At 44.2% G+C, this 23,675-nt stretch overlaps 1 protein-coding gene across 3 annotated transcripts in view; it reads right to left on the reverse strand.

The window, feature by feature from the left end:
- The window catches only part of LOC146196543 (ATP-binding cassette sub-family C member 5-like), a 43,552-nt gene that overhangs the window by 12,418 nt on the left and 7,459 nt on the right, over positions 1-23,675 (reverse strand). For 2 of the 3 annotated variants that reach the window (XM_084598287.1, XM_084598286.1), the window contains exons 6-23: positions 23,203-23,350; positions 21,468-21,550; positions 21,187-21,360; positions 18,777-18,924; positions 17,737-17,993; positions 16,500-16,652; positions 15,386-15,529; positions 15,164-15,235; positions 14,520-14,644; positions 14,362-14,434; positions 12,531-12,903; positions 10,729-10,788; positions 9,835-10,034; positions 6,930-6,987; positions 5,183-5,328; positions 4,583-4,712; positions 2,876-3,158; positions 939-1,125 (exon numbers count right to left, since the gene is read on the reverse strand). In XM_084598287.1, coding sequence (XP_084454413.1) covers positions 939-1,125; positions 2,876-3,158; positions 4,583-4,712; positions 5,183-5,328; positions 6,930-6,987; positions 9,835-10,034; positions 10,729-10,788; positions 12,531-12,903; positions 14,362-14,434; positions 14,520-14,644; positions 15,164-15,235; positions 15,386-15,529; positions 16,500-16,652; positions 17,737-17,993; positions 18,777-18,924; positions 21,187-21,360; positions 21,468-21,550; positions 23,203-23,350 — 2,814 coding nt within the window. The remainder of the gene's footprint in view (positions 1-938; positions 1,126-2,875; positions 3,159-4,582; positions 4,713-5,182; positions 5,329-6,929; positions 6,988-9,834; positions 10,035-10,728; positions 10,789-12,530; positions 12,904-14,361; positions 14,435-14,519; positions 14,645-15,163; positions 15,236-15,385; positions 15,530-16,499; positions 16,653-17,736; positions 17,994-18,776; positions 18,925-21,186; positions 21,361-21,467; positions 21,551-23,202; positions 23,351-23,675) is intronic. The other variant, XM_084598288.1, reaches the window with a different exon arrangement.

Below are 23,675 nucleotides of genomic sequence, written 5' to 3' on the forward strand. Positions count from 1 at the left end.
ATTGACACATTATTTTTCACTTGGTACAAAATCACTTCACTATATCCGCTGATGCATGCTCATTTACTTCATTAAAACTGGACCAAATTGTATTGAAAATGCAAGAATGGGAATGGGAAATTGAACTTTCTTCGTTATAACCGCTATTTCGCTATAAGTGGCTTCGCTATAACTGGGCTAAACTGTATTTGCGTACCTTAGACGGCGAGAAATGCCAACTAGCACATCGCTATCCTGTATTGCCATAGTACTGCTGCAGCATTCAGAACCCCACGACATAGCGGAAATGCGCTTGGTCAGCGCAAGGGGGCGCCAGTTTTTGAAGAAGGTCTATATATACCCTCCTGAGACCCAAATAAGTAAGCAAGTAGAATTACAAATGAGAAAAGTGTTAAATATGTTCTAAATAGCCCTGATTGTTTCAACTTAGTGCGATGTTACTGAACAAAAAAAAAGAGACTAAGAGAGTGCATGTGCAATTTAAATTTTGACTTCTGCACGTTTGCTTATTATTATGAATTTTCATACAACATACTTTCAGAGTTATTCAGTGAAAATACTATGCAGAAATACAAGAAACAGGGCTTGCTATCCCAGCATGTGAATTAATGCTGCACCGCTGAATGGTGCCGTGATGCAGCTCATTTTTTCGAAACCCTTAGTCAGGAATTTGAACAATACAATTCTATTAATGCTGTGTAGGTACTAATAGGTTTGTAACATATTAGACAACTAGATCTCGTAAGGATTAATGCCTAGGCATTGGAGTGCTGGCTCAAAATGTAGTGTCCAATATAGCTCGAACAAGGAAGAATATACCGAAACTAATGAAGCCATGTTATGGTGTATACAAGCCTCTGACCAGAATTGCAGAAAGAGGTAAAGAAAATTACGCTGATAACACTGTTTCACATCGTACAATTCAACCAGCGACGTACGGAAAAGACGGAGGTGAGCATGAGGCCTGCCAGCCCAGTGCTGACACTCTGGCGCATGACAACGACGATGAAGGCTGCGGCAGCCACCATACAGATGCCCACAAACTCCATGCGCAGCGTGAACCATCGGGACGCCAGGTGGAACACCACATGTGCCCCGGAGTGCTTGTTCACCAACTCATACATCCTGAAGCAGACCAAAGAGAATTCCAAGCATAGTCAACACGAGACATAAACGCAAGGAATGCCTCACATACACAGCACGCAACCAAGGTCGCCCACCATAATTCGAAGTCTTCTTTTAACACCGATCTGATGCTCTCATCATAGCTTGTGTAAATCTTTCAGGGTCATCTACTGGTTAGACATGTTTTAGCGATTCATGATCATGGTTTGTTTAGCGAGACAAATTTTGTAATATGTCCTGAACTTTGTGTGAGGAAAGGCGCACAAAACAGTCACTTATCAATGCCAAATGACTCAATGTCAATGACTCTGGCGCTAAGCATTTGCTTCGTAACCTTGGAATCCTGGCAGTCGCTGAACTCGTTAAATACAACTTATGCATATTCTTCTACAGGTTACTAAATGACGAGCTTCCAGTATCACTTATTTCACAAATTTCACTAATAAATGATAACAAAACATGATTTGCAAGAAACAAAAATTTATTAATTCCTAGAGTACAAACAATTATGGGAAACAAAATTTTCATTTTTCTGCTATCATGGTCTGGAAAGTGTTACCATCTATCATCAAATCGGTTAAAAAAAACAAATTTGCATCCAAGTTTCTTTTTAACAACAAAAAATAACTGATACTAATAATGACTATGTTATCAGCTCTGCATAGTATGTATTTTTATCTGGTTTAACATGTTAAAAGTCTGTACTGTCATGCCTTTTTATGCGTATCTTTTATTACTGTTTGATTTGGTGTTTAACTTACATGCTCAGTTCATTTTATGTTGCAAAATAATGTTATTCTTATTATCAGCTTATCTATAGTCTATGTTCAATTTATCTTACTGTGAATTATTGCTGTCTTGCATATCAATCTTTATCTGTCATTCATAGGGGGTTCCGATACTGTCGCCGACTCTGGGACCTCCTAATATATGTATATGCTGGAATGTACTCAACAGTGATATAATAAATTGAATTGAATTTAATATGAAATGACTCTTGCGAGATCATAAACACGGGTTTGGTATGAAACCCCGATAACTGCTTTTGTTTCAACTTTGTTCTGCGACTGTTTTGTGCATTTTTCACACGTTTAGCCTTGATCATATGGGTCTTCCATTGAATGCTCAACTACCTCACACTTTACACGGTGTCAGAACTCAGAATTCATTTTTGTCATCCCAAAAACGCCTCCCCTAATTTTTTTTAATACATCGCACAGGTTGTAATATGGACACTATCTTTCACTGCCTGCAGTTGGATAAGGCATACTGTCATATAAGAGTGAAGTTGCCAGCACAAGCCAACAACATGACTAGCACTGTTTCATGAATACACGAACACATTCTTTTTGGTTTGGCTTGGTTTAAAGCAATTAACCTTCGAAAGTGACCCAGGCTATGAGGCACGCCATAGTGGAGGGCTCAAAATATTTCAACCACCTGAGGTTTCTAACGTGCACTGATATCGCACAGTACACAAATGTCTTACTTTTCGCCTTTGTTGAAAAGCGGCTACCATGACTGAGATTTGATCGTGCATCCTTTGGTTCAGCCGTCGGGCACCCTAACAACTTGGCCACCTAAAATGGCTTGATAATCTGACACAAACCCTACAATGGTTGAAATGTAACCGTCACGAACATCTTTGGATGCACACTTTAACAGTAAGTACTATTGACGGCCTGGTTTCCATCAACTGGGCCGTCAACCATGGGAGGTAGTGCGAAAAGATATGTGGCAAAAAGCTCACTTGTTGGTGAACCACTTGTGGCACCCGAAGACTCGGATGACTGCGACACCTTGCAATGTGGTGGCAAGGTGCACAATAACCGCCGAGCGGGCAATGTTGTCCAGCTTCTTGACTTCACGCACGCCAACGTTTAGCCAGCGGTCCAACAACAGATACACCACTGCGGATGCAGCCAGAACAATGCTGAACACGTAGTACACATACACCGAGATGAGCAACTGAAGGGCTATGGACAGCAGACTCTGCACCACCATCTCCAAGAAGAAAGGCACCCTGATGTCCACTGGAAAAGGGCACAAAAGAAACGTACACAATAATTTACAGCACGTCTAGCAGCTTCCTTGTGCTTCACATATTTTAGCATTAATGTCCCCAACCCCACACATGCACTTTAAAATAGGAGTGTGCAAAAAAAATATTCCACATTTCAAATAGTCTTCGAACCGCATCTTCTATCTGATTCGATTTGCACTGCACTTTCACTATTTGAACTATTCGAGAATGGTTTCAATACCAAAAGTCCTCCCAAATTTTCAGAAACTATAAATGTTCATGAATTTCGCAACGGTGGCCTCTTGGACTTGTCGCACAACCCAACTTACTTCATGCAGCAAAAGTCCATGAGGTAATGTGCTCGCGGGTTAGAAAACAAATTGCCCCCAATACAAATAGCCCCAATGCAGTCAACGAGTTGCTGTGAGCCTGACTGACAGCGCCGATCCTCTCTTTTTAGATCACCATACGGATGCACATGGGAGCAACCCGGCTTGAAGGCAGCACAAAGGCAAAGGCACAACGGGGAAATTACTGGCATGAAGACATTGCAGTTCTTCCATGCTTGTCACACTGGAACTGAGGGCTCATTCTAATCAGCATGAGCGACCACGACTAGACTCACTGCTCTTATGGGCAATACCAGAGATGTTGCAATTGACCTGACTATTTGTGAGCAAGAGAGGGGTGTTGTACACAAAGACAGAATTGGAAGCCGATAACCACCTCAAACGGTCATGGCTAGCCTTGGCCGTCTTGTATAGAGCAGAGACATTAGTCTGCCAACCAAGATCCGTATAACTCGTGCTATGGTCTTTCCAGTTGTGATGTATGGATGCGAGAGTTGGACTGTGAAGAAGGCTGACCGCTGAAGAATTGACGTGTTTGAATTATGGTGCTGGCGGAGAATCTTGAGAGTTCCTTGGACGGCCAGAAGATCAAACCAGTCGATATTGTCGACCATAAACCCTGACTGCTCATTGGAGGGTCAAATTCTGAAGTTAAAACTCAGCTACTTTGGTCATCTGATGAGAAGAGAGAAGTCGTTGGAGAAAGATTTGATGTTAGGAAAGGTTGACGGTCACCGGAGAAGGGGTAGGCAGCGAACGCGATGGTTAGATGGCATCCTCGAGGCGCTGCAGATGTAGTTATGTGATGTTAGGAAGATAGTGAGAGACCGGAAAGCGTGGCGTGATATGGTCCGTAGGGTCACGAAGAGTCGGACACGACTGAACTGAACTGAACAACCTGCTACTGTGTTTTCACAAGGCTTTCACGGGGTTGAAATTCTGAAATGTAATGATGTTGCACGCCGGTAATCAGTTCAATCAACCTATGACTAGCAAGACCCTTCCGTTCTGCTTTGCATTCCACAGCGGGTTTCTTCAAAACAGAAGGATTTGTGAGAAATTGGCTGATCAAACAAGTGCTTACTCTCATCCATGTCTTTGGAAAACCGGTTAGTGATGCGACCAGATGGGGTCACGTCAAAGAAGCTTGTTGGGCATCGTAATATCCCTTGAAGCATTTGGTTGTGGAGCCTGCTAGAGGCATTCAACAAAATCTGAAATCGAAAATCAAAAGAGAACATTAAAAGCATGCAAGCATACAATGTAAAGGTGCTCCATGTTAAGGTCTCTTCAAAACACTGTTCCAACAAACAAAATAGAATTCTATTCTTTACAACCTTATTCTCAGGTCACTTGATGTTTGCTACATTCCTAAATGCCTGCCGTTGTGGTTACCAACAGTAAGCAAAGATGGCAAAACATTGGGACACTAAGCCATTAACGCATGAACAGCTAAAATCGTTTTGGAGAAATATTTCAGCCTGCTTTGCTAAACTAAGCTGAGGTCCGCTGGATATACTGGTGAATGTGTAATCAACTGCCTTCAATAATAATGACAGCTGCTGACTGATAATGAATTACACAAAAGTTTCCAGTAATAATCTATATGAATGCACCCTAGCACTACTGCATGTATAGCCTACACGCAACATGAACATCAAACACACAATGAACACGAGCATACCGTTGTGCACGCGATGCCCTTGACGATGCCACACAAGAGCATCACGGGCACAGCCACACCGTAGGCAATATAGTAGAAGCTGTCCGAGTGGCCACTTGGGTCTGGGTGCCCATGATGAATAGACTGGTTATGAGCAGTCGTAAATCCTGCGAAAAAGTTAACAGTGAAAGAACGCCCAAGAACTTGTAGCATGAAATCTTTGCATCTCGGGAACCGAAGCTGGAGTTTGCTCTGCGACGCCAGCAGAACAACAGAACAACCCAAGTGCAGTCGTGCAGCGCAGGGCAGTCTTTGGAGTTTGCGCAGCGCGCCCGCGCGGGAGCAGAACTGCACTTTACACGGAGCAGAAGAACGAAGAGGAGAGAGAGAGCAGTCGCGTAGAGACTCGAGCAAGGCCAACGCTCTTCGCCAGTGGGGTTTCTATTTTTGCTTTTCTCGGTTCCCCGGCTGACAAGGTTTCTATTTTTGCTTTTCTCGGTTCCCCGGCTGACAAAGAGGCTGGTTGGAAACATTTTAGAGCGCAGCTCTTTGGCGTCCGTTCCTGGGTTTCGCGTCGGCGTCGGCGTCTGCCTCGTAACCAGCTCCGCCCCCCTTTCATCCCCCCCAGCGCTAGCAGCGACCGACTGATACCGCTGATACGCCGATAGTGAGTCAACCCCAGCTGCGGAGTTGGTTTCCCCTCCTCTTTCTGCATGACGGCGACGGTGTTCTATGCAGTCACGTTATCTTGACTCTCTAGCGGCGTCAGCGGCATCAGTCAGTCGCTGCTATCTCTTCCCTCCTCCCTTTATCGCGTTGTCCGCTTGCTGCGCGCGCCTCTGCCCCCATCGTTTGCCGCTGGGTGTACACGCCGCCCCCCTCCCCCCTCTTCCTGCGAGTCTCCGGTTGTCAAAGCGCCGGCTCGAACTTAATTCCTTTCTTCGCTCCTCCTCCAATGCAACCCCTGTGCGGTGGCAATCAGAGAGCCAGATCGGTGGCGGCGGATCTGTATATGTGCACCGCCCGAGCCGAAATTGCCGCTGCCGTTCGCCACTGCGAAATTATCTGCCAGTTCTTTCTGAGCCATGAGCGAGACGACCGGTGGAAGTCCTCCGTCTGCTGCTGCTGCTGCTGCTAAACGAGCTGCCAGAGCAGAGGGACCAAGTCGAACATATATCAGTCTACTTCTCTGACCACAAAGCTTCCTTCATGACTGTCAAGAACTGTTAGTGGAGTCTTTGTTAAAGGAATATGTGTGAAAAATAAAAAAAAAAATTCTGTGATAGCGCATACATGTGTTGCTCGATTTCTTTGCCTCAATCTATCGAAAGGTGAAACAGCTTATTTGCTGCGCTCAAATTTCGCATTAGGAAGTAACGCAATCGTCGGTAATTTTTTATTGGAGCTTTCGAAAGCGAGAAATTATGATTAACTGATAGATAGACTATCGTCACTGCGCCCCACTTCAGGTCCTGAAAAACAATCGCCGTGAACAAGCGCTCTTTAAAGAACACTTGTTGGCAGGCGCTGAGACAAAAAAAAATAATACATGAGCACGGATTCGCTACTCGAAAGCGAGAGGCAAGCGACAATATGCGACAACATTCCGACGACGAGGCCGCACTGTGCCGAGGTTTTGCCAAGGTCTCCACAAAGGGCGCTGGCGCACAGAGCGACACAGCGCCCCCTGGCCCAGGTTGTCTCCCCTCTTGCTCAAAGAATCAACAAGACATGCAGATTAGTCACACATCGCAGTAATAGCACGCACCTTTGATTGGCAACTGTGTCGATGTTTCATTGACAAAGGCAAGCTTTTTAGCCTGCATCTGAAATTGCAGAAGAAAAAGAATCGCTATTAATAACAACATGTTCAAAAAGCTGGAAAGCTCAAACATTATACAGTAGGATCTTAATAATATGCATCTCATGGAGCCACAAAAATATCTGTACCCATCCAAAACTCATCAGTAAGCAAAGGCATGGAAAATGCATTCATGCAGACTTGCACATGAGTGATGGTATTGACTTGTAGTAGTGTGACCACCACTATGTTTGCTCGCTACGCTCAAATAACAACACACAAAGGTGTCTGAACTTCAACCTGGCCTGGCATTGTGTGTTCATGAAACAAGATGAGCTTAAAACAACATGTACCCAATACAGTTAAACCTCGATGTAACAAACTTCAATGCAATGAAATCCTCGGTGTAACGAAGTACTTTGGTTTTTCACAACTTCGTGTCCGTAGAACACCATGTATTTTTAGCCTCAGTATAACTAAGTAAATTTTACCGCAGCTTCAATATAGCGAAATTTCCTTGCTGCCTTAAAATGAACCAGCGGAAAAATTGTGCCGTGAGTGCGAAAAGTTGAGTGAAGCACGTAGTGGAGTGCATATGTGAAGGTGCGTCATCAGAAAAACAGGTGAAGAGTGCATGGCCGATGTAAGCATGGGTGGTGATGGAAGACTGCATGCTGCGCCATGTGGGGCAGTATGGGCGATGTTCGTGAACATAACGTTGGGGAAAACCACTAGGTGGCACAAACCCCTGCAGAATGTGCCGCCAGCAAGACAGGACACAGCCAACGCAGCTCTGGCAAAATGTCCAATTGGTCGCCCCCTGCCCGAAACGGATGCCAAATGGGGTGCGGCGCCTGAACTCAAAGGGACCTGCGCTGCGATAATAGTGTTTACCCGCAAAGCTCTGAAAAAACCTCAAAGGGTAGGCACATCCGTCTGCCTGACAACCTCACTTTACGCTCAGGCGCTGTGCACACATGCCAACTCTATACGTGTGCACTAACAAAGACTCGCATGTTTGCGCATGCAGCGATGATCATCCTGAAATGGGTTTCAGTTCATCAGGTGAGACAGAGGGCACCATTTTCACTGTTGCTGACTTAGAGAAAGCGAGACGAATAAGATAGCATGGCCCACAGCCACTGGCCTTCATTTCCCTGGCTCCTACGTGGCTGCACCAGCGGCTGAACGCGGTGTCAATTCGGCGACATGATTGGGAACTCACAGTTCAGCCAGGCGGTGATGATGGCGAAACAAAAAATATATGTCGCCATCACGCACATAACACACAAATCCACCGCAATTCAAGGCTTTAACTCTTTATGGCCTGTGAATGTTCTGGAGGGTTCTCCGCAGGCAAGATCAAAAATTTTCATGTTTCAAACCTTTAATTTAACGAAGTAAATGGCAGATTTTGCCGACTTTGTTATACCGAGGTTAACTGTACTCACAAGCAAGTAAACAAACAACGTTTCGCATAAACCTAAACTCGAAATCTTTTGATCACACTATGACAGTTTCCGTAACCCACTGAACATGCAGCTAAATATACTATGAGCTACCACTGCCAGGAATACTTATCAAATGCCTCCTTTAGAACAAACATGATACGGCACGAATTGCTATGAATGGCCTTACAGTAAAAGCTCGTTAATTCGAACTTCACGAGACCGGGAAAAAGTTCGAATTATGCGATGTTCGAATTATCGAATGGCCTCGAAAAAACTGGCCAAAACCGTTTGTACTACGGTAAAAGTACCGTATTTAGTCGCCTAACGAACTCGCTCGCATAATGAACCCACCCAGCCCTGATTTGTGCCTACGAATCTGAAAAAAGTAATAATAATAAAGGCGTCAGTCGTTAGCGCGTCCCTCCGTTTCGCGCCTTCACCGTCCACAACGCATTTCTTGGCAGTGCGCCAAGATGCTGCGCGGAGATAACGGCGTGCTTATCTTTTGACTTTAGCTCAGGTAGGGAGGAGGAAAGCGAACTTGGCAAAGTGCCAGCGCTTGTCCGGTTGTGCAAGCCTCCTTTTCAGTATGTTCGCTTTACCATGCTATGAGCGACTTGGGCGGGCGGTGCCGTCTACTGCCACTCCAATCATCGGAATGAACGGTGCTAAAAGCCGGCGTCATGATCGCGGCTGACTCGCGAGCTTCCGTTGACTGATGGGTGGAAGGATGGATGGCTATCGAAAAAAAAATTAACCCATAGTGTCCGTCCAAAATCATAGCCTTTTATGGGCATTGGCTGGGACCGTGTCGACAGTACTTATCCCTATTTCCAAATTAACAGGGTTGGAATTAACGAGTATTTAGTTGTGAGCTACGGAGGTTGCGCAGAAGAGAGAGCAGGCAGCCGCCGCCGCGCGACCATGCACTGACCTTGCCGCGGCCACGTCCCCTCCCTTCAATGCCGCCGGCCGCCACGCCGGTCATGGCGCCATTTAAGTTTTACCCACTATTCCATGGTTTTACCTGGTTCCTTATTCTGTCCCCGTTTTGGAAGTGCGCAGCCTCTAATTATGCCTATTGATCGCGGAGGTGTTTTTTTACTTTTTTTTTTTCCCGCGTGATGTGCGCCAATCCACCCAGACGTGGCGGCGCGTAGCTCGAATTATCCGTAGCGGAACCAACTCGCGTTCGAATTAACGGGATTTTTTACACACAGATCTCTATGGAGCTTGGCCGGACCAAGTAGTGTAGTTCGAATTATCCGAAAATTCGAATTATCGAGGTTTGAATTAACGAGCTTTCACTGTATATCCAGCACAATGTTGAAATGAGACCAACATGTGGCAGGTAAAGCGAGATCACAAAAACATAGCTGCCATCTTGCCAAAAAATAAATTTTTATCCATGCCACACATACCGAGTCGACCCAGTACTGCAGCCAAATGTTGGCGAACATCTGTGCACAGACAAAGACCAGGAAGGCCGCAGCCAGCATTGCCACAATGCACGGGCCGCCCGCAGCTCGGACGAAGAGGCAGGTTGCGCGTTTTGACAGGCCTCCAAGCGCTTTCTCTTCATCTTTCACCAGCCGCCTGCTGCCTTCTATGCTGCCGTCCACTGCAAAAATTAATGCGTGCCTATAGACGTTGAACCATGTGTTCATTCATGTTATGCTTGTTATGCAGTGATTACTTGTCAGCCCTAAACTCTTGCCAACGCTATCTTCAAATCGGGTCAGATCGAGTAGGATCTAGTGAAGTTGGTTTGATTCAGTCCACTATGTTGGGTAACACTGAGTAAAGTCCAAAGCCTATAAGCCATTGTTCACAACACTGATGGCCAAGCTCAGCCCTATGGCATGAAATATTTCTTCCAATAAGGCCAGAAAATCTATTACCGAGTATGCGAAATATCGAAGCCTCTGACCAGTAAAACAAATACAAATCCTTCGCACCCCGCTGCGATGGCGCAGTGGTTAGAGTGCTCGACTGCTGTATTCAAGAATGCAGGATCGAATCCCGGACATGGCGGCCGCTTTCTGATGGAGGCGAAAAACAAGCCACCAATGTGCTGTCATGTTAAAGAACACCAGGTGGTCAAAATTTCCGGTGCCCTCCACTATAGCGTTTCTCATAGCCCGAGTTGATTTGGGACGTTAAACCTTATAAGCCAAACCAAACACCTTTACACAGCCTCCACAAAACGCCGTGTATTTAATTCCCTCTTTAATGACGAAAAAAATTAATGGTAAGAGGCATGAACAAACATCAAGTAGAAATATAAAAGCTTTAAGCAAAAAAACTCTGCTTGCCTGTATCCTTGTCACCGATGAGTGTTTCTTTCGAATCAGCAGAATCTGCCTTTGGCATATCTGGTAAAATGAGAAATGAGAAATAAATGATTACTTCACTGCTATTTCTGCTCAACACAATTAAGAGGGTGTGGGTGACCAGTTTGTTTGTTTCTACGTGGTTATTTTTAATGCAGGTGCATTCTTTTTTTCTTGCACAGATAGCCACAGTTAGCAGACAGGAAGTTGCTCAAAATAAGTGATACACTGGTACAAAACATCTTTCACTGCAAATGATTTGTGAACTCTAAGCTCCAAATTTAGGTATATTCAATAAAAGCACGGACGTAAAGTCAAATTATGCTCTGCACATGATACAGAAACCCGGTAGGTTTTGTGCATTGGTTATAAAGACAAAAGTAGAGAATTTTCTTAATGAGAAAATTTCAAGTGGATGTTAGTTAGAGACCCACTTTATTTGAACTTCAGAGAGAAACTGGAAAGTAATACAAAAAAAATCATAAATTGAGAGCACAGGATATGCTAGGTACAATAGCACAGAATAGAATAGCATAAAATTAGAGCAAACAGAATTTGGGATAACTGAATAAATACACTGAATAGCATACATTTACTGGCTTCACAAAAACCCACAGGAAGTGAAGTCCTGCAAAAAGGGGCAGCTTTATAACTGGAAAGAACATTAAGACTGCTCAGTCATACTTCATGAAAGCATTTTATGGCATTGGCTCCCACACCCACACTCCTCCGAGGAACGATATGATGCCAACACACAGCAAGGCTTGGTGTCATTGACCACATGACCATGAGATGCATCAAATGACTAAATAGGTCTGTTAAATTTGTTAAATTGCTCCTGCATAACCCCTTTACACTATATGTACGATTTCCTTGCACTACTATCATCCAGCCTCTATGACTGAAGCAAAGCAGCCAGCTAGAAGGAAGGACATTTAATTTAAGCTCCTGATGTTCTGTATGCAAAAGCGACTTCGAAGTTTTGAGTATATATCACTTGTTATGTCGCATATGATGAGGGAGAGTACTGCAGCACCTTGCCGTTGACTTACTAGAAGTGTCGTTTTTGTTATTTTCCAGTTTTCATTTTTATTCTTTTTACTTCTTCATTTTCATCTATTTTGTTTTGTGTTTTTCTAATTTTATTTTTATTTTTTATTTCCCTCAGGACTTTCCAGTATCTAAGCTAGACAAGGAGAATTATAGACACGTTCACAAGAAGTCGACATAGAATAGTGGTTAACGCGCTCGGCTGGGACATGGAAGATGACGGCTCGATCCTAACGTGGACATTTTTTTTCTTAATGATTAACAGCTCGTAAGGACACACCGTGGCGACAGTCTTTGGCAAAACGCTCCTTAAACAGGTCTTGGATGCGCCACTCGTGCGACGAGAAATGTTTTCGCATTAATATTTCTTAAGGACCAGTCTGCGCAGTTAGCAAGGACCTCAACCCTTATGCGACATGGCATTCACATCCTTTTAAAACCACTATGAAGCCAGTTTACAGCACAGCATTACAGCGAACTGTAATATAGCAGCTTCAAAATATCACATGTGTAAAATATGCATTGTAAGAGCACTCAGCAAATTTAGCTACCTTTAAGCTTTTTTTTGCTGCCATTTCAACTACTTTTCAGCTACTTCCGAGTTGCTTTCTAGCCACTTTTTACACCACTGAGTTCGGCAACACTGCAAGGAGTTCTTTACAGCAGATGCAAAAGCTCACAATGCACGATGACCTTGCTTTAATCAATTTTTAATAAAATATATATATACAAACCACAAGGAGACGAACCTCCAGCTCCGGACTCAACAGAGACCTTGGCGGTGGCGTCCATTTCGAACATCTTGCGGTACTCCCCACGGAAGGACATGAGGGCAGCATGTGTTCCCCGTTCGATGATGCGTCCCCCACGAAGAAAGAGTATCTGCTGGCACTGCTCCAGGGCGGCCATCGAGTGGGTGACAAGGAAGACTGTCTTTTCACGCAGGGCCCCCCGGATGCAGCGTTCAAGCAGTCGGCGTGCCACACGGGTGTCTACGGCCGACAGAGGATCGTCCAGCAGGAAAATGTCACGATCGCTGTACAGGGCTCGTGCCATGTTTATGCGTTGCCGCTGGCCCCCGCTCAGTGTGGCACCTTTCTCGCCGATCTGCAGATAAGCATCCCGGGAAGCAAAAGTCGATGTACACTTTAGCTGCAGCAAGAAGCGTCACCTTCAAGTGCGATCTGAAGGTACTCTTGTGCCAATGCCAGATGCTCACACTTTTGTTGTCGTCCCTGACCAAAATAACAAACAGTTTTCATGCTTGAATCATGGACTCATGTGCCCTTTAAACTTAATTCCAGAAAAAAACAAAATTCTCACTGACCTGCCAACTTCAGAGCGGGCAGTATTTACTGCGAATATGATGATGGTGCTGTACAAATAATCATAAGAACAAACCTCAATAGCATTATTGTGCTACTTTTCGAGTGTAAACCTCTAAGTTGGCTGAATTTTATTCTCGCTTTCAAAAGCTAGCAAAAGAGAAAACCTCATAATTTCTTTGATAAGGCTTAGGTTGCGTCCACTGTGCCGTTTAATTTTTCCACTAACCGGTATTGCGCTCTTCTAAGTGAATTTTGAATATACACATGGCTGATGTACACATACAAATCCACCCAGCATGCAGCAGAGGATTTGTCTTCTTACACAAGATGGAACAGCCACCTGAAGAAAAGTGTCTCCTTTATCTATACGCAGTAACGGATGCATTGCGAGGATAAACTTGCAATCAGATTCCACAAACAAGAAAACCAGAAAAAATTAGGGAGGGACAAGCTGATGGTTTTGGCTAGGGGGCATTTATGTATCCCTTAGCAATGCTAACATTCAATACATGTGGCTCAAATTAACACCATAAGCCTAACCTTGGTGCCATTACGAGTATATCCTCGCAGTTCCCTACTCTGTGGCTTATTCTGTGGTGCTGAATCCTTACCCAAATCCAATCACAGTGCTAACGATATGAAATGTGCAGCTACCCAACATTTTTGAGAGTGGACATTTAAAACACCCGGGAAGAAAAACATGTAATATTTTTATCTGTTAGCATCCTGGGAACTCTATTGCAAATGCCACCATACCAAGACAGCTGGAAAGGATTACTTAGTCATTATTATTGTATCCCAAGGGCTGTAGGGTGCTTCACACTTTTTCCACTGCTTAATTAAAGGTGACTCAATTTCAAAATCACACAACAGCCATGAAAGGCGATATATACATATTAGCTGTGCTTTGGTTTTTTTGACGTTTAACGTCCCAAAGTGACTCAGGCTATGAGAGACGCCATAGTGGAGGGCTCTGGAAATTTCAACCTGGGGTAACGTGCACTGACATTGCACAGCAACTTGCGTTTCGCCTCCATCAAAAAGCAGCCGCATATATGCATACTAATTAGCACAATGCTGCCGACTCTAGAAAATTTTACTGCAGTGTCCAGTCATTACTTGGAAGTTATTTTTTAAAATTTCACAAAAGCATGTTGCACAGCTGCTATGTACACAAGGCCAAAATAAATCCCGCACCCTTTGGAGAAAAAAATTCACGTGACTGAAGAAATATTACCTCCGTAAGATCTCCGCAAGTAAATTGGGCCAAGTCAGGCAACAGGCAGCAAGCATCAAGGACTGCATCATACCTGCGAAAAACAAAAGATAAAGGTCAAAGTATCTATAGGCAAAAAACAAAAACAAACTACAGTCCAAGCAAGGCAAAACTTCCACCTTGATTTCAGATATGGCAGCCCAAAAAGGATGTTGTCCCTGATGGTGGCATTGAAAATCCAGGCTTGCTGGGTGACAATTGCAATGCTGCCATTGACATCCATCTCCCCTGTCACCAGGTTCATCTGGAAACATTAGAACAGCACCATCAGTCCATAATATTCGAAACTAGCTCTTGTTTTCTGTTACAAGTGTTGTCACATTCACACTAAAAGAAGAGATGCTACTTACAATCATGTTTTTGCTGACTGCACAACAGAACTAATGTTCAAATATGTTCTCTGCAACACAACTTCCATAATGCTCTGGGCTCTACCTAAACAAGCTCGTGCTTAGTGCACAATAAGCTGAATGTTAATTTATACCGGAAAATCTTTTTCACTTGACTTGGAAGAAAAAAAATATGCACAATCCTATGAATTGACATCCACCCGAGCACAGCCATACAGCTACAAAGGTAAGCTAGAGAGCTTCCTCAGAAACTTCGCAGTTAAAGAAAAGTTCATCCTGATTCGGGGATCGGTAGAGAGACTGCCCCGGAAAGGTGGTGGTCCCGGGTTCGGGTGGTCTAGGGATTTCTCTCTAAATATTGACCAATACCAATTGTATGAAACGTCTGAAAATTTAACTCTGTAAGCACCTACCTCACCGCACAAAGCATTAAGAAGTGAAGTCTTGCCACTGCCCACTCGACCACAGATTCCAATTAGTGAGCCCTGAAAGCAGAAAGTGGAACCAAACAGACTGAAGAGAAACAATGAAACAAAGTTACGGCGAACTGAGCGAAGCAATACTCCATCTAAGGCATATGATGGGCCTCAGTTGTTTCGGTGCCATAAGACGCAACTAACATTCCCTCTCCTTACCTTCTTGATGTGCAAGGTTATATCTTTCAGTGCCTCTTCGGGTTCAGCGTTCGCCTCATTTATGGGCGTAATCTCATTTGCGTTCCCGTTGCATGTTTCTTCTCTTGAACACCTCTGCTTTGTCCGTTTGGTGTTTGGTACACCCTTTTTGGAAAAAGAGGAACAATAAATGGCAGTAAATACTGCATAAAGCACTGAGCCATCTATAAACGATGCTGTGTGAAAAAAAAAATTTGTGATTTTCAGAACTTCACTGCTGACAGATGGGTATGGTGTAAAAAAAAAAAACAAAGAAGAAAACATTTCTCGACCTTAGCAAAACGGAACACTTCAACATTTCATCAACTCACAAAAGCAAACAGTCCAATGTATTATAAATGGTCACTCAATGAACTTACGTTTTGCCTCAGGGAACAGACTTTTTTTCTTTACCTTTCCCTGGTCACTCCTTATATCGCTATAAACATGCATTGCACATTCATCTTTATGCCTATTACAATGTTTCACACATTGCTTAATTGGTCAATACAGGTGACATCTGGCAACTTTATTAGCTCATTGGATATAAAAAGCTAAGGCAGAAATTTTCTGAGGTTATCAAGATGTGAATTAAATATTAACGCGTAGCGTTAAAAAGCTCGTTACACAGGAAACCTGAAAGTGTCCAGAGTCGGTAGGAAATAATGATTAGAGATTCTGAAAATGAAATCAACAAATCAAGGAAGGGTTCAAATGAAGCCAAACTTGGCAATGATGTTTGTGTAATGGGTATACATAGTTCTGTAAAATAAAATAGTGCAATTTATGTTGTAGGGGACTGCACCCTGGTCGTCTGTGTGCCAAACGAGCATGCCACACATGGGCCTTAAAGGCTCTCTGGTCTAAGCGTGGTACGGAAGGCTTGGAGAATGTGTTTTGGCGTGTGTGACGTATTAGCATGCGTTCCAGTACGGCAGTAATGTACAATGAGAGAGAAAAGGAGAAAAAGAAGGGTAAGGCAAAGCTTAAGCGAGACCTAGTTTTTCTGACCTCCTCAGAGTTGAAATTGTAAAGAGCTGAGAGTATGCATTGCACACACACACTACGGTTACCCATTGCAAGCACGCTTACTAACCTTAAACCTGTCCTTGACAATGTCCACACTGTTTACGTTGGGCTGCACAGTGTTCCACGTGAATGTGGCATCAGAAACTGTCACAGCAAAGCGCTTGTCCTTCTCCTCTATTTTCCTCGTCCACACTTTGGCATCATCCAATTCGAGGAGCTCCTGCACAGATATTACAGGCGACAGATGCACACGCTTCAGCCTGACATGCCATGAATGCACTTCGTACCAAAACCATGTGTTAAAAAATACCAGAGTACACTACAAATGCCTGTAAAGCTCCTGCGCCCTTTTCTTGTACCTATGATAATCATGACAATCATATATGCACCTGGCACACTTCTTATGAACAGATAAACATGTTTTCAAGCAGTGTGATTACGTGGTGAGCAGAAACTAAAACATGATTCTGCATATTTCCAGGAGATTATTACATGATAGCAGTGATGATGATAAAGGTCAAAACAGCTGTTCTATAAGATATTTATCAATAATTACTAATTCGGCACTTATCAGCAATCATAAAGCAACACTGCTTTGTTTTCCCCCTACTCAACAGAAAACAAATCAAGCTGCAAAATAAGCTTAAAATGCTTCACCAAGGTCTCTGTGCACTCATCTGGTTGGTTTGGTTTGAGGGGTTTAATATCCCAAAATGACTCAGGCTATGACAGATGCTGTAGTGGAGGGCTCCAGAAATCTTGACCACTTGGGGTTCTTTAGTGTGCACTGATATTGCACGGCACGTGGGCGCCTTGCTTTTCGCCTCCATCGAAAATCTGCTGCTGCGCCCAGGATTCGATTCTGCATCTCTGGGCACAGTAGTCGAGCTCCCTAACCACTGCACCACCAGGGCAGGGTGTCTCCTCTATATCGCGCCAAAATTTTCCACATTCCAGTTTATTACAGAACTGAATGCGGTGTGCAGAAATATGATGCCTTCTTCACCCAAACTATTCAAGAAAATGGCAGTGTTGGCCTGACTTCAGTCATTTTGTTTTTATACCACTATTAACAGCACACAAGGCCATGGAAACGGCGTCTGTGACAGTCTGTGACATCCGCAGCCCTGGATGTCATGGACTAATTTCATTAAATAAAACAAAGAAGCATACACGACTTGCACATAATTAGATGTTTTCAACTGTTTAATACATTGAAGAAACAGGTGACCGGTTTAGAAAGCTCGAGTCAGATACTGTTGAGAGTGCAACAAGAAAAAATGAAGACAAAGAGGTGCACACACCTGGATTCTTTGCAAAGCCACTTTGGCCTCAGTGACTGCTCGGATGGCATAGGGCAGGGTGCCGATAGAGAAGCCCATGCCATTGAAAAGTGCAAAAAGAGTGAAGGCTTTCGAAGCCACCAGCTCATGGCCTGTGGCTCCATAGCCTAGCAGTGTCGACACGGTCGCCATGATCAGGATCACTGGCGTCACGGTCGTTGAGAGTGACTGCAGAAAGTTGCCTTTCATCAGCACATTACGCTCGTTATTCCGCACACCTATGAAGAGAAATAAATGAAAAGAACAAGGGTTTGTATATTTGCACTGTTTCACATTTTCAGCAAGACCTTCTTCAAGCAACACATTAAAAGGGACAGTGAGCACAACGGTGCTTAGCCGCTAATGCCCCAGTCAAACTCAGGAGTGATAACGCAGCTTTTACACCTTGTTACAACACACCTTCCACCAAGTGCTTGTGGCTCTATGCCTCAGTACTATGCAATCTTAAGTACAGGCTCGCCTATGTAACATTATGATATGGCACATTATGTTCTAGACTCGGGTCAACTTGGAAGACCATATGAAAAACCAACCAATTGCCATATACACCTTCCCCTCTAGTCTCAAAAGCTGAGCAAAATGACTTGCATCTCTAACATGCTGTAGGTCCTATGAGCATGAAAAATGGCACTTTTCTTAACAAATAGCCCCATTATCAAATAACACGCATCTTCACTTCAACTAGGCTGGTTGGTTGGTTTGTGGGGTTTTACGTCCCAAAGCGACTCAGGCTATGAGAGACGCCGCAGTGGAGGACTCCGGAAATTTCGACCACCTGGGGTTCTTTAACGTGCAGTGACATCGCACAGCACACGGACGCCACTCCGTTTCGCCTCCATCGAAACGCAGCCGCCGAGGTCGGGTTCGAACCCGAGTACTCCGGCACAGTAGTCGGGTGTCTTACCACTGCACCACCCCGGCGGGGCACTTCAACTAGGATATATGTTACTAGCAACACAGATAACAGGTACGGACATTGCAGGAAGAACAGTGGCACCTACCATTAATCTTGTTGGTGAAGGGGTCCTCCCAAGCATACATCTTTATGAGCCGAATGTTATTAACCACCTCTGTCGTCAGCTGCACCCGCTCATCTGCCTGCTTCACCGTTTGTCGCCGCAGCTTGGCAATGACCGCTGCAATGGAACCCTGCAAACGCGACATATATAGTGAACAAAGGTTTCCACTCAGAGGTGGCAACATTTTTTTTAAACAAAAGCAGCACTAAATAAATTCAAATTTTGTACAATTAAGAATTACTCACTGACCCATTCATTTAGCTCATTAACATCTGCTGGCTGAAATTTATGTAAGGAATATATTGTGAGGTAGTGTGAAGAATGATATACTGCCAAATTGACTGGTTTGCTAAAAAAAAAAGCAGTAGCAGGTGTGGCCAACACCAAGGAAGCTAAGTATAGATACTGGACATTACACGTCCCTTGCAGGTTACCAACACATCTAGTTCAAATTACTTCATGCGTGAATAGAGTGTCTAAAAAGAATATATATATATTAGTGTCGCACCAACGCTCGGTGACTGTTGCAAAGAAGACAAGCGTATGTCGAAAGGCGCGTGATAACAAAGAAGACGACGCAGGAGACTGGCTTGCTAGTTGAACGTTCGACCTGAACATCGACCTGAGATTGAACATACTCTTATACTATATTCTTAGATACACAGCTTATTCATGACTGATGATTGGAGAATGCCTGTGCCACTGCATATGTTGTCTCTTGCCAAACAGACATGCCTACTATATAGATCTAAAAAACTAATTTCTAGTCAGGTCCTAGACAGTTTTTGCACCGCAGCGGCCAAACTCATTCATGCCCATCGAGAGAACTTTGCGGTTTTATAAAGTTTGCTCAACAATGCAATAAATACCAATGTCAAAGCAATGAGCACTTTGCAATTCGTTTTGTGCGGCACCTCCTCTTCTAACCAAATCGCATTTGACATATCACTTGCTGCCAGAGGACAAACACAACAATTTGTTTCACAATATGTCACTTAATGGGCAACTAAAGAAATAAATAATAAATAAAATAAGTAAACTGGATAAGCTTAGAAAGGGAATGGCGTACATGTTGTTGTTGCTACTGTAGGAAGAATTAGAAGAAAATGCACGAGCCTGCTACTGGTCAACTTGGAAGACCATATGAAAAACCAACCAATTGCCATATACACCTTCCCCTCTAGTCTCAAAAGCTGAGCAAAATGACTTGCATCTCTAACATGCTGTAGGTCCTATGAGCATGAAAAATGGCACTTTAATGAGCCACCTCCGCTGCCCCGTGCGGACAGAAGAGAAAATAGACGAGAAAGAAGAGGGAGAGAAAGACGCGCGTTGCAACAGCCGTCGTCCATCACCGAAGCGGTGGCGGGTGCAATGACGGCCTACAACGGATAAAATTCGGTGGCAGGCTAGCCCCCGCCGCAAGCGGCGTTGACCTACCAGTCCCAGCCCCGTAGGCCAGGAACAGCCACCCTTGTGCATAGGTAAATGCAGGTCATTATGCTGCACAATTATTTGAAAAAATTACGGCCGATTATACAGTAATCAAATGCGAAGTAGGTGCGTCGCACTGCTTAACCGTTATAATTCAGCACGTCAAGCACAGTGAACCTGCGCCGCAGTGCCTGACAGTCCAGCTTCATCCACTGCGATGCAAAGCAAACGCATGGCGCACCCGCGTCCTCAGCTTTCCTTACACCATCTTCCAAAATGAACGAAACAGGCACAATGTACCTCTTTACAATGCACTTCTCTGGGCCGAAAGTCTAAATGGATCATAGGGGAGAGAAAGAGAGAGAAATGCGCTTGAAGGCGAGCACCCGTTAAGGTGCAGAGATAAGCACAAGCAGCTTCACGACGCGGCGAGCGACATTAGTTAACGCACTGCCCAGTGACGGCCGCCACGTCTGCAACTGACACGGCCCTCTCTCACTGTCTACTCTCTCATTAGGTGCATCTATGCGGTCGCTCCGCCCCCCCCCCCCCCCCCCAAGTGATAAGTCGCATGATGCGGGCGTCGCCACTTTCCCTTCCTCCTCTTCAAGTTCACGGAGAGACGGATGGACAGAGAGAGAGCGTGCGGCTACTGCTGGAGCTATGCGACCACTCCGCCTCCTCAATGCCGAGCCGCGCGATGCGTGCGTCGCCACCTTCTCTTTCTCCACTTCAAGTTCACGAAAAAAGAGTGGGAGCGGCTTCGGACAGGCATCGGCGAAATCCGTGATTGCAGCTAGTAGTGCTACGCACTAAAAAAAAAACTGAGTCAGATAGAAAGGATCCTATAACTTAATCAACCACATACTCCCCAGAGCTCAGAGACTGAGCATTTTTATCCACAGCACACCACTGCTTTGAGTAAGTGAAACAGTGAAGTTGAACTGCCAGTACTTACCATGACTGGATAGAACAGGAGTATCACAAAGTTTCCCATGAGTGCCCATGGGCCGATGAGGTAGCAACTGTAGACTAAGGTCAGTATAAACATCACAGGTGTGCCCAATATGAGGGTCCCATTCATAGCTGCATCAAACACTCGCTCCATGTCATTTGTGACGTGGTTGATCACCTGGAAGGAAAAAAAAGGTGGGAATGAAGTAAATTGCACCCTGGTTCCTCTCTTCCTCTTAGTCAAAGAGGTGTTCACATCTAAAAAAAAACCAAAGAGCTACAGACCTGTCCCGAATGTTTTTCTTCAACTCTAACCTTGAGCATTCTTCGGTACATGAGCAGCTGCAAAGCCCCCTGAAGTCTTATGCCTGCAAGATGCGAGAGCAACAAGAATAGTATTAGCACACTTGAAAAAGTTGCGTTGTATAAATCCAGGCAGCAGTCTAAAATTGAAAAAAGCTACCAATGCACTACTAACATAGTGCCACTAGCATAGCCAGCACACAGTGTAACCAGTCAATCAAAATACCAGCAGCTGCAAAAGTAACGTTCGACTATTTGCCCCGCATCTTGTAACAGGGGCGCAATGTCACAGCCAAATCCAAGCAGAATAAGATGAGCATGCTGGACGCCCTGTTTAACAAATCCAAGACGCCATCAAGCAATATTGTGGGGCTATAAAACTAAAAGCTACGTTCAGTAAAAGGTCACAGTAGAAGCCAGAAACATTAAAAATGAGAGTAACAGCAAAAGGATTCCTAAAGAGTTATTATTGCAGCAGGTTAAATCAAATACCCCCTTTTCCAATATCAGACTTTCTGCTATGGAGATAAGCAGGTGCTCGCTTTGACAAGTTTTGCACTGGATGATCAAATACTCATGCATTTCCCAAGACTACATATGAGCAAACCTTAGCACTGAGCAACCTGAAATCTTGCAAAAATTTTGAATACATACTAACTACAAGAGAACCTGCATAAGAGAGTAAATTATACCACCAATGAAAGAATGTGCCATGCTCAGGAATGTGCAGCCCATGCAAATCTTGTATAGATCGTAGAGTCTAGCACTGCCACGAAAACAAGGCTACACCTCACCGTAGATGCTAGCTTCCAGAGGGAGCACTAGTGCAGCATTACAGCATTACAACTCTGCAAAGCTGAAGCTAAAGCATATAGTTTAAACCACTTGTACTAGTCGGAACCTGGGATAAGCAAATGCATCAAAACTCCTGCTAAGCCCCGAGATCCTAACTCTGAGGTTCTTATAACTGACTTGCAGAACTGTTCAGCCCCTGGTAATGGCACAGAGGAGTCAGTCTAGGGAAAAGGAAGCAAAAGTGTTGTATGAAAAAACATAAGAAACCCACAGTTATCAAGTCAAATTTCGCTCGATCGATATGTTCGAATACTTTGCCACTACTTTATTCCACCACACAGAATCGGCGAGTTTACGAACAACGGATCCCTGTCTCTAGTAAGAGACCAAGAATTGCAACCAGGCAACTACAGGTGTGCTTCTGAAAACAGCTTTTTCACAAATTTTGTGGCATCCACACTTTTCTCCTCAACTGCCCCTGAGCCAACATGCCTTGAATTACAAACATGAAAGATAAAATCGTATGCAGCTTCCTTGGGTTTAACCATCCAGGCAAACATAGGTGGCTGCCAAAATAGTAAAGTGCTTCAATGACCTCGGGAATGCCTACTAAAACCCCAAAAAGTTTGCTAACCTCACCTTTAGAACCACTACACATCTACTATGCGCAGTTTGTTGCAGAAGTATAAAGTCCAACCATGCCATTCCCTTCAGTGGCGTAGTAAAATATGTAAACTTTTGCAACAGACTGTACATTTCAGGCAGTGCAATCCAACATAACACAAACTAAAATGTAAAAAAGTAACAAGAAGCCATCTGATGCTTGTGTGTCAGCAGCAGAAGAAACTTCCAAGATCGTACGTGAGGTTTAAAGTGCTAAAGCGATTCTGGCTACAATAGAAATTCCAGGAGCCAAACTCACCAGTGTGAGCACCAGTCACCCAAGCCATGCTCAGGCATGCCGATCGCAGCAGTTGGGTCCCCACAAGGCACAAGGCAAGCAGCAAACCTGTGCTCAAGTTCGCAAGGGGGTCTTCAAGGTAGGACAAAATTGCCCGCAAAAGCACAGCCTGAAATGGGAGACAAGTTGCATGAAATACGTAAAAAACGGCACACCACTAAGTGCACAATTACTAAACCACGAACTCCAATTTATGCATATATTCATGCTCCGCCTGACAGTCATGTGCAAAACCATGTTTGAGATATTCAGGTTTCAAATTACACGCAAATAATCCCAGAAAAATAATAACACAGAGTCAGGCTAGCACTAGCGTTTCTAATGCCTAACACAAAGCTGACATGAGCCCATTATGCTGCCAGTGCCTTTTACGTACGAACAAAGAAACAAAGCATCACTACAGTAGCATTTGAAGCAGAGATAGCTGCTTCAAC

The sequence above is a fragment of the Amblyomma maculatum genome, chromosome 3 (assembly GCF_055883805.1).
Source record: "Amblyomma maculatum isolate TAMU_Amacu chromosome 3, ASM5588380v1, whole genome shotgun sequence".
In the NCBI taxonomy this organism is placed as follows: domain Eukaryota; kingdom Metazoa; phylum Arthropoda; class Arachnida; order Ixodida; family Ixodidae; genus Amblyomma; species Amblyomma maculatum.